The 12188-nt window shown below is 32.3% G+C and overlaps 1 protein-coding gene across 1 annotated transcript; it reads left to right on the top strand.

Annotated features, from left to right (window-relative positions):
• The first annotated feature begins 6253 nt into the window (after positions 1-6253).
• LOC112519174 lies at positions 6254-8548 on the top strand. Its single transcript, XM_025127169.1, has one exon. It carries the CDS (start codon positions 6254-6256, stop codon positions 8480-8482), a length of 2229 nt encoding a protein of 742 aa, XP_024982937.1. The 3' UTR covers positions 8483-8548.
• The last annotated feature ends 3640 nt before the right edge of the window (positions 8549-12188 follow it).

The raw sequence follows: 12188 nt of genomic DNA, 5'->3' as shown, positions 1-12188 counted from the left end.
TTATTTTATTTATGTAGTGTAATCAAAAGATTTGGATGTAGCAAGACCATCAAAAAGATTGGAACGTCTCTAAATTTTGTTATACTGTAAATTACATTAAAATGAAAAGTAATTTGTTTTAATATTCATTTTAGAGAATATATACTATTACTTTGATGTAATATGTGTTTGATGCATTTACAACGAATCGGGTTTATAGGATACTAAAAATGTCTTTTTGTGTTCCATTCTATAAGACTTAACTTTATAGGATCAAACGATGGTACGTCATATGTAAAAGCGTTGCAATAAGTTTATATAAACTTATATTTATTTTTTGGTCATATAAATTAAGTCTTATGAAACAATTTATTACGACGTTTAGAAATTAGTAATGTCTTATAAATCCAATTTTATTCGTAGTAAATTAAAATAGATTTTTTTAAGTATATAATATTTATATACAATAAATGCAACAAATAAACTCATACACTTTATCTTTGGTGAAATTTGAACCCCTGACCGTCTAAGAAACAAAGACTACGATACCGCTAGATCGAAAAGAATTACAGATGCAGTTTATCTTATTCACCATGCAAACTTATACACAAGTGCATCCTTTTCCTTTTTCCTTTTGAGGTGGTTGAGATACTTTGCTCTCATATGTGATTTTTCTTTTAATTTGTGAGCCATAAAAGAATGGTTTTCTTTCCATTTATTTATTTTTGTAATAAATAAAATAATGAGCTTTAATAATTCAATTTATTGTTTTACAACTACAAATTGATACAAAAAAAAAAAACCCATGGCAATTATATATGTCATATTAAAAAATATAAACATAAATTATGTATATGTTTACAGAGAAATCTTTATTTTGAGAAGTAAAGAAATGATCTTAACCCTTTATCTGATTAATATTTACGGATTTGACCATGAAGTATAGGATAATTCATCGCATGAGTATGCGGAAGATAGAGCGGTAGTTTCATAATTTTTATAAATAGAAACAAGTTCATATATGAACTATATGTTCATATATGAATCTGTTAATTAGTTCACACGTGAATCAGTTAACTGGTTCATATATGAACTATATGTTCATATATGAATCTGTTAATTAGTTTACATATGAATCAGTTAACTAGTTCATATATAAATCATAAGGATTCATATGTGAATTAGTTAATTAGTTCATATGTGAATCATATGAATTTATATGTGAATCAGATGAAATAATTCATATGATAACTTTATGTTTTTTTTTCCTCCTCAATCCCAAATTATGGGAAAAGGGTAACATGGTAACTTCCTTTTCATTCCCTTAACATCCTCTAAAACCTTTAAGAAAATACTTTTCTTTTGGAGAACTCAAAGTATATATATATATATATATATATATATATATATATATTTACTCATATCCTTTTATTTTATCCATTTTGAAGTAAATATAATAACTTTTTCATAACAAATATGATTTTTTTAACAATTTGAATACTTTGGGAAACAGTTCAGGATTCGATTCAAACCGTATTCAATAATTATGGTCACTGAATTTATCAGGGTTTATTTTTTACAGTCACAGTTTATCAAAATTAGTGTAGGAAAAACCTAATACACCCTTTAAAAAAAGAATGTGTAGGATCAATATGGCCCTACAAATGGTAATTTTCTTTTTGTGGTTTATAAAAATGTCCGAATTTAGTCATTTCCTTTAATGACCGTAAAAATATTCTGTTAAATTAGGGGTAATTTTGTCACAATATTGATTTCTTTTGTTTTTATTAAATCAAAAATGATTTCATGGTTTTAGTCTTTGTAGTTTTTGATTGGGTAAACGACAAATAAATCAATAAAAGAACGAAAATGTCGATTATTAATACATTTCTTTTTTTATTCTCTGCTCCAAGGATTGAAAAATCCTTCTCTATTCTTGCTATGACCCTGACCATGTTTCCATGGTCTTGTCCACATGATACATGTGTAAAATTGTTTTAACCCACAATCCTTTGGAGTTGTTTCCACCTCTAACATTTTCATTATTGATCTTGGGAATTTTCTTTGCCCCAACATGTCTAGTGTTGTTATTCGAAAGAATCTTCTTAGTTCATTGATATTTATTGATATATGAAAATGTGGAAATAAAGTTATGAATCATGTCATCTTCTCTGAGTTTCTTACCATGAAGATTGAGATGCATTTTGAGACCCAACATTTCTTTGTTGAAATCAGTTACCTTTCTGTAATCAAGTGGGTTTCATTTAAAATTAATTTATAAATCATAAATTAATACTTATATATTATCTCTTCTATTATTAAAAAAATATATAGCAGTAATCAAATGAGAACCACAAAAAAAATCAAGAACCTTGAGAACTAATCTCAATCATCTAATCACTCTAATCTAACAATCTTAATGTTCCATTTGTAATTGATATTTTTTTCTTTCCTTGATTATTTTCTAGTTCTCTGTTTTATAGATATCAAAATTTAGAATCAATTTTTTTTATTAATTCAATCTTATACAATGTAATTTATATGTAATAATACTATATTTTAATTTTCTATTAATTGATAATACTCCTTTATATTTCATTAATATACTGTACAGCTAAATTAATTTTCACTCGTTTACTTTCTCGCATATACATTATTTAGTGGTAACATAGAGAAAAATATACATTTTTATAAAATATATTTGACTATTTTAAATAATAAAAACATCAGATTGGAAAACAAAATATAGAATATATAAAAAAGAATTACAATTAAAACATCATCGAAAGCACCAAAGTTTTATTTCAGGTAATGAAATAATACAATGTCGTTAAAATGAAACAAACTTAATGTTGTTTGACAATGTGAAAGGAAAACAAAGTTGATGTGAAAATGAAACATTGAAGTGTATTTACTCAACTTGTTTATTTACTCAACCTCGATTATTTTTATATTTTAATTATATAATTTGTAAACATATAAATATGTTTGGCTCGAAAAAAGTGTATGCTCGAATGACTCAGCTCGATTCAATTACTTATATTCTCAACGAACTTGGATACGCCTCCTTACAACAACTGGTAATTTACTGTGGCAATGTAGGTGCAACAAATCTTTGATTCAATCCAGTCTTTCATTCTTGCAATGAACATGTTGCACTTGAATTTCATTTCCTTCCCGAACAAGTTGAAGAAGGCATCTTACGAATCACGCGTATCTCTTCTACAGATCAACTAACAAATGCACTCACTAAACCGCTTCCGCGAGAGCACTTTCATGGCTTGTTAACCAAGATTGGTTTCTCCTCACGGAGATCCATCTTGCAGCGGCATATTAAATTAAATTAAATTAAAGGATATCATTATCTGTAGCTAGGGTAATAACCCCCTAATAAATCGGGATTAGGTTTCTTTCTAAACCAACTTCTAATAAACCGATTTCATCACAAAGATAAATCATTAACAATTTGTTCGATGATCATATCAATCATATGTGATAATTATTCTTGGATACATTTCTTAATCATATGTGATTATGTATATTTACATTATAGATTTTATTGTGATGCATATATTATCACATTTGATAATACGTGACTTATACTCACATACATATTATCACATGTGATTACGTAACATATACTCACATTCATGCATAAGAGATCACATGTGACATGTACAAAAATTAACATAATGGATCATATGTGATACATAATAGATTATATGTTAAACATAATTAATCACATGTGATTCAAAACATGGAGTCCAAAAAATAGAGAAAATGGTGAGGAAAAAACTAATAAAATTGATTGTGTGCATCACATCTTACGTTTGATGAATATTGTGAAAAAAAATCTTGTCATAAGTTTTGTCTAGAAAATATTGAAAGAAATCATATGAAACTTGATAAAAAGTTATGAATTAATTAAAATTAAAAAATAAATAAATTTAAAAATATAATGAGATCATTAAAGATTATTTTATTTAAAATTAGAATAGTGCTTTTGTTACAATTATATAAAATATTGTTTTTGTTACAATTAATCAGATATAATGGATAAATATTAATTTATTTTCATTTATTCTAATTTTTATTATGTATTAATTAATTTGAAGACCTAAATATGTTTTCGTATTTTTATAAAATAAGTGTGTTCTCGTTTGAACCTTTATATATATATATATATATATATAATATTTATTACACACTAAAACATTCTGCGAACCAAACGCCACCTAAATGAACAGTTAAATATCATTTGCATGAAATTAAAGAGTTTGTTAAATAAACCCCCCTACATACACACACACACATATATATATATACACACACATGAGTTGATATAATGTATATATATATATATATATCTTATATTTATTATACACTAAATTAACAGTTAAATATGATTTGCGTGAAATTAAAAGAGTTTGTTAATTAAACCTTCCACACACACACGAGTAATATATATATATATATATATATAATATACTCATTACACTAAATGAACAGTTAAACATGATTTGCACGAAATTAAAGAGTTTATTAATAAACCTTCCCAACACACACACATATATACATACATATATTTTTTTTTGACCGGTCTTAAGTCGTTCTCTTTTCTTTAGAATATATATATATATATACACACACGTGAGAGTTGATACGATATAAGTAGATATTATATAACTTTTAACTTTAATAACTAATCTTCTTTACTTAACGTAGTCTACAAGCTATCTCGTCTCATGTGAGCTTCAAAGTCCCACAAACCCTTTTCTTTATATAGTGTTTGAAGCTTACATCTCTTGCTGACTTCAAACTTGGTTGGTTTCTTTATTTGGTGTCTGCAAATCTTTATCATCTGTTTCTTTCTGTCCACTTTGAAGTTACCAAATGGAGGCATAATCAAAGTACACTCTCTCTATCTTTCCAATTCCAGAAACCTTCCATTTTCAGAAATTTTCTGTCAAAACATCCAACTTTATTAACCCTATCATCATCATCATCATACTCATGCATTCTATTTCATTCCATTCCATTTTTTGAGATTTTGTGTATTATAGTTGTAACCGTATCTATTGTTGCTGTTATGTTTAAGAGCATCTACAACAGCTTCTGAGCCAATGTTTTGCCTCCTCAAAACTATCTCCAAAATCGAGAAAATAAAAGAGAAAAATGGTTTTCTCTAAATATGGAAAACACTCCAAAAATGATTACCAAATAAGATATAAACAATATATTAATACATAAGTTTATTAATAGATAAATTAAATATTTTAATATTATAATCAATGTTTGGAGACTTTTTTTTAGAAATTTTGGATTTTGATTTTTTATTTTAGAATTTTTTTTGAAAATTAAAAGGATTATCTAGTAAGACATACTAGCTTATAAACTAGTTTTTTTTTGGGTTGAGAAACCACCTCTCGTCTCTTGATAACTTACTAAAACTTTTTTCACTTTCTTTTAGGGATTGTTTCTTACATTTTACATAAATACCCCTTATGTGTTTCTTTTAATTCATTTTATATTGTAATAAAGCCTTCTGATCAACTAAATTTTACTATACATAGATTAATATATATCACCTGGTTTGTTAATTAGACAGTAACAGTTTCACAACTAGTTCTTAAGACGACGGATGATGAAATTTTGCCCATCCCTCATATATGGTTTTCACGATCTCTTCAAAAGACGGTTGTTATTGTTATATGTCTCAATACCAATTTGATCTGTTATCATTTGCAGAAGAACCTTGCATGCACCAATTTAATTTGCGTCTTATGGTCACTTCTATAACTCGTTTTTTTAACTTCGAATGTTTCCGCTACAGTTTCAGCTTAACGGATATGAAGTGATTGAATCAAAACTTCGGATCAGTCTATAGAAGTTGCAAGCTGATCAAAGAGGCTCATATACTTATTTATGAGATCTTGGCATTCTATCCTTACATTCAAGGTTTGATTCTAGCGATTCGTTAAATCAGTGGTTATAACATGAATTCTTGATCCATATTTGCAGGAATGTGGATTGTTTATACAAGTTTATGTTCATTTTTGGTTAATCTCAATTAATTGGTACCCATTTTCGAATTTAGAAGTACCTGATATTGTTAGCAATCATGTTTAATTAGAATATGTCAGCATTTAGATTAGTTACAGCTAAAAAGATGGTCTTTTCTGTTGGTCAATCAATGAGTACTGAGTGTAGTAGCTTGTTTCAATCTTGTACAGATATTCTTCAAAAGCTTTTGAAATACAAAATGACGAGAATTATGGTGGATATTCCGATCCCTCCAAAATGGAAACAGTTATGGGATACATGGGATCTTCGAAGCTTCATCATCTTGAGTCTTTCGTTACAGACATTCTTAATTTTCTTTGCTCCTTTGAGAAAACGAACAAAAAGCAACTGGATCATCATGCCATTATGGTCTGCTTACTTGCTTGCCGATTGGGCGGCTAACTTTGCTGTTGGGCTCATCTCAAATAGCCAAGGGAACCCTGGTGGCGGCACCGGCAAAAAGGAGAGGGCAGCGGTGGAAAACGAGGACCTTCTTGCATTTTGGGCACCATTCCTTCTGGTGCACCTTGGCGGCCCGGACACCATAACCGCTTTTGCGTTGGAGGATAATGAGTTGTGGCTTCGCCATCTTCTTGGTCTCATGTTCCAGTGTTTAGCCGCGGTTTACGTGTTCGTTCAGTCGTTGCCTCGAAACCGGTTATGGGTTCCAACAATGTTGATGTTTATTACTGGAATCATGAAATATGCCGAGAGAACTCGATCGCTTTATCTTGCGAGTGCCGATAGATTCAAAGATTCAATGCTTAGAGCCCCTGATGCAGGCCCAAACTATGCGAAACTCATGGGTGAATACTTTTCGAAGAAAGAAGCAAAACTACCAACAAGAATCGAAATGATCCGGGAGCCAGATCGAGCGGCCAAATCAGCAAACAAGGCGAAAAAAGGGAACTTGACGGAGTTAGAGATTGTGCAGTATGCTCATGCATTCTTTGAAAATTTTAAAGGGCTCGTTGTCGATATGATTTTTAGTCGAAGGGAACGAAATCAGAGTCGGGATTTCTTCTTAAATCGGACCGCGAAAGATGCTTTCAAGGTGGTCGAGGTTGAGTTGAATTTCATTTATGAAGTTCTCTTCACCAAGCTTCCTGTTGTTTACGGTTATTTTGGCACCCTGAGCCGGTTTTTCTCGTTGGCGACGGTTTGTTCGGCAATTGTTTTATTCATATTCAAGAACAAATCGAATTTTAGCGCAGTCGATGTTACAATTACTTACGGATTGCTATTTGGTGCATTGGTGTTGGATATAACCGCTTTGATCATGCTCATATTTTCTGATTGGACCATCATTTTTCTTCGAAAATCTCCCGATGGCGAGCTTGATAAGTCGATCAAGACACGATTCATCACTTTGGTTCTTCGGTTCATGACTGAAGGCACACTTCGAGACCCAAAAGACAACGCCCGTCGGAAAACTAGTGAGCCCCAAACACGTAAATGGACAATTCAAGTTTTGAAACGGAGGTGGTCCGAATCAATTTCGACTTACAATCTTATCTATTATTGCTTGCACCCACGGTCATACTTACAACAATTAGTATACGAAAAGCTAGGAATCAGTGGCTTTCTTGATAGCATCAAATATGTGAAGCCCAGGAAGTTCACCATCGACGTTCGTGATTTTATCTTCGAAGAGTTAAAATTGAAATCAGAACTCGCAGATGATTTGGAAACTGCAAAAGAAATAAGCTCAGCCCGAGGCGATTGGGTACTTCGAGTCGAAGATGGTTGGAGCAGCTTATTGCGATATGTGATCGATGTCGACTACGATCAAAGCCTCCTTCTATGGCACATCGCCACTGAGTTATGCTACAATGATGAACTCCATCGGGGCATAAGCATCACCACCGCCAACCAGAAACATCGAGAAAATGCAAAACTCTTATCAGATTACATGTTCTACCTTCTTATCATGCAACCAAACATGATGTCGGCGATCGCTGGAATCGGCCAAATACGGTTCCGGGACACCTGTGCGGAGGCCAAAAATCTTTTCGAGAGTGTAAAACGACGTGAAGAAGAGCAGAAAGCAACTCCACCGACCACAGTTGACGGAATGGATTTGGAACAAATAAACGCTTGTATAGAGATTCTTGGCGTATCTACGGACGTGCCACCGGTAACGGTGAAGGGTGACCAGAGTAAATCGTTGCTATTTGATGGTTGCATTTTGGCCAAAACGTTGATGGAGATAGAAGGTAAAGACAAAAAATTGAATAAATGGTTGATTATAAGCAAAGTATGGGTGGAGTTATTGAGTTATGGTGCGATTCATTCTCGAGCCAACACTCAAGCAGCTCAAGTGAGCAGAGGTGGCGAGCTGATTACGATCGTTTGGTTGTTAATGGCTCATTTTGGTTTGGGTGATCAATTCCAAATCAGCGAAGGTCAAGCAAGAGCCAAACTCATTGTTGGCAAGTAGTTTCTATCCTATGAGCCACTCGATAGATAGGTCCAGATGTGTTAAATCAATTATTCATAATGAATAACTCTAAAATATTTTTAGATATTATTCATCATGATGTATTATGATGAATAACCCAAAAATATTAATAACAATATTAATTATCATGAATAGTTTGTTCCCATATTCCCTAAAATATTTACGATTCTCATCAAGGTATGTATAAGTTTGACCGTAACATTCTTAGTTATCTAAAATAGTTTTAAACTAAACCAAAGACCATGCAGCAATGGAATTCCTCCAAGGCATTCAAGATCGTTTCTCCACCATATGCATATGCAGTCATTTACTCCTTATGGATCCTTTTCTCTCCATCAACCGTATCTATTCCCTACTTCATCAACAAGAAAAACAATAAGAAATCAATACTTCTTCTATCCCATTGTTAAATATAGGGCTCTCCATACTTGTTTAGCTTCTCCACAATCCTCCAACGCTCATTCTACAAGCATTGCAATCGTCTAGGACACACCAATCATCCTCGGTTCCAAGACGGTTCAACTTCTACCATAGCCTTTGTTACAACCCCTGTATCATCTTTGATTCCAAGCCGGTTCACGCCAGCCGAGTTCGTCTCTATCTAAAAATCAAAAGCCACGTCCAATGGCTCATCTTATGGGTAGGGTTCTTCCAACCTCAAGTCTATACAAGTCAGCATTAGTTATCAAACAAATTATCCCATCTTCTCTAACCATACTTAACAGCTATATATTCTACTAAAGCGAGATTTTTTGTTCATAACCGTTAATTCTCTTAATAGAGGTCCAACCATGTAGCCTCTCTTCATTCTGATTGAATTGAATCAAAAATTTTGAGTAGAAAATTTGATTGTATGCTGGCCATGATCCATCAATAACACTTTCTAACAAAACGACCTTGTTTTCACCCCCTTCCAAATACAACTCATTGTAGGTCTCTTTAGGAAAAACATCTACAATGATAAGTTTTCTTGGTTGTTCAAACAACTCCTTCATATATGTGATATGATATGATATACCAAGGGTTCTTCCATATCTTTTATCAAACCTTTTTGAATAATGATAGGATAATCACAAACTCTTTCAATAACTATCTTCTCAATCATTGGCACAAATTTCTCAACAAACATAACTTTCCGATGTAACATCTTTTTCAACAAATCAGACGTCAAAGGAAATTCAATCTCTAGTCTATGCAAAACAATATCTGTACACTTATTTACATGCTCAAACTCATCAAATTTTGTACATTCATACACCCTTTCAAACTCATCAACTTGCATTTCAACCTTGGATTGCATTTCATTAGAATGACCACAATCAATAGTTTCTTCTTTCTCACCATCAACATCTTTGATTTCTGTATCATTAGAATCATCATCCATCACATCTGTAGCTTGATGCTCATAATCAGCTAGTATATCTGTATCATTAGATTTAGTTACATCACTTGCATTTACACTTTCAACATCAGTTTTTTACCTCTTACTATTCTCCTCCTTTTGGTGGTCATGATCATTCTAATCATCAGATTTTCTCTTTATTCCTTCTTATTTCGGATTTGCATATATCAGCATGATACTTAAAAAGATTAGATTTCAACTCCTTGATTTCATCCTTGAGATCAATCACTTTGTCTTTGACCTCATCAAAATCTACTTTAAAACATATCTGTCAAGCCTAGGTGGTTGAAAGAAATAACATTTAGGCATGTCAGGAATTAGGTTAACATCAAAGTCTGATATAGAAGTAGGGACTGAAGGGAACATTGATTGTTTTTGAAACCTTGTCAAATCAGCACTCAAACTTTTGAAGGAATCAAGTATCACATATTTGAACTAACTGAAGTCTGAGGCTTTAAGGACTTTTATAGATGGTGGTTGGTTGGCTATTGAACTTTGAATCTGACTAAGATGAGTAGAAGTTTAATTTTGAGTTTTCTCTAAGCACTTCATTTTCTCATACAACATATCAATATGTTTTTCTGCTCCTTCACATATTGCATCAAGCTTTTCTGAAAAAACTTGGAATAGTTCAGTTTTTGTCAAGTCTAAACTTTGAGGAATTGAATTTTGAGTGGTGTAAGTAGCCGTCAATTAAAAATAATGTTTGGTAAATCTTTACAAATTCACCCTTACAGTAGTCCCCAAAATCCTTAAATTAAGCTTTTATTACAATAGTTGAAGGTAACCCAGATGCAAAAAATGCACCTGGTATCACACTTGAAATCTCTGGTGGGCCTACAGATGCAACAAATTCATCTGTGTATAGGGCTTTAAAGATGGTCACTCCACAAGGACTTCAGTCGTTCATTGAATGTCTTCACTGAAGACACCTATGACTATTGTAGCAGGACTAACATGTATATTGAGGTCACTCAAACCTATGCAAATAGTGTCAAAAGAAGCAACATGACTCACATGTGCTATAGAAGACTCAAATAGTGGTTCTTGTTGGGACACAACATGTGATACCATAAACTCTATGTGCATATCAAATAGAATGTTAGGGGAATGGGGGAAAACTGCTCCTATTTCAATATCTGAGTTCTCCAAATGAGGGCTTGTAATAACAAAAAAAAAAGAAATGAATTGGTAGTCGTTAAAATTSAAGGACTTATAGTGTAAATGCAATCAAAGTGAAGGGTTTAGACCCTAAAATTTAATGTAATTTAATGGCAGGAAACCCAATGGTCATGAAAACGACGGTCATTGATTTTAGCTTATCGTTTCATATTCCGTGAAACCGACGGTCATTAATCTTGGCTTATCGTTTCATATTCCGTGAAATCGTCGATGACTTACTATAAAATGAGAGTTTGTAGCTTTATGTGAATTTTGTGGTCAAGAAGGGGAACTATTATGAGAAAAGGCGACGGTGGACGTTGTAATGAGAGTCGACGGTGTTGTACATCACATATAGTTCGACGCCAACCGAGAGACGCTAGCCTCTTCAGAGAACGGTTTGGACTACGAATTGTATTGTGAGTTACACGTGATTTATTTTTAAAATAGTTGCATGCCTTATTACCCACAAGTTGTGTGAAGTTTCTCAAGATTTTTGATATGCTATATATGCGTGAAAAATTCGATATTTTTATAATATGTGTTTTGAGTACTTGTGTGTCAATAGGGATGTACTACGGTATGATTTTGTAAAGACGAGCATGCTTTGTGAGCTTGTCTAAGCCGTAAGTGCGGACATGCTGTGTGAGTTCGCCAGGTTATGCTGTGTGAGGTAGACATCTCCCATGACGCTGTTGCTTTGTGATGTAGACACGCACTATAATATCTTTATTTTGTGAAAAATATTATTCTCATCAAGGCATGCTAATTTATGAAGCTTTGTGAAAATTGTTTATCGTAAAAGTTGTTGTTCATGCATGAAAACCGTGGATTCACTGGGCCTAAGGCTCACCCAAAACTCTTTTAAAACTTTTTCACCCAGGCGGCTTTTGAGTGGAAAGAAAAGTGCAATAAAGAGAGATAAGAATTAACTTCAAAGAAGGATATGTGCAGATCAAGACATTGTTATATAGAACAAAGTTATGCTCCTCAATATTGTAATTTAGATGGTGATATAATTTGTAAGATTAAAAATTTTATTTCCGTTGCAATGTAAGTGTTTGATCTTGGGATACTCATTATGATATATTTAAGTATTTGAAATTTTGGGATGTTACAAGT

This window comes from Cynara cardunculus (assembly GCF_001531365.2).
Source record: "Cynara cardunculus var. scolymus isolate 2C chromosome LG 10, CcrdV1, whole genome shotgun sequence".
NCBI classification, from domain to species: domain Eukaryota; kingdom Viridiplantae; phylum Streptophyta; class Magnoliopsida; order Asterales; family Asteraceae; genus Cynara; species Cynara cardunculus.
This window is presented reverse-complemented; position numbering and strand designations above follow the sequence as displayed.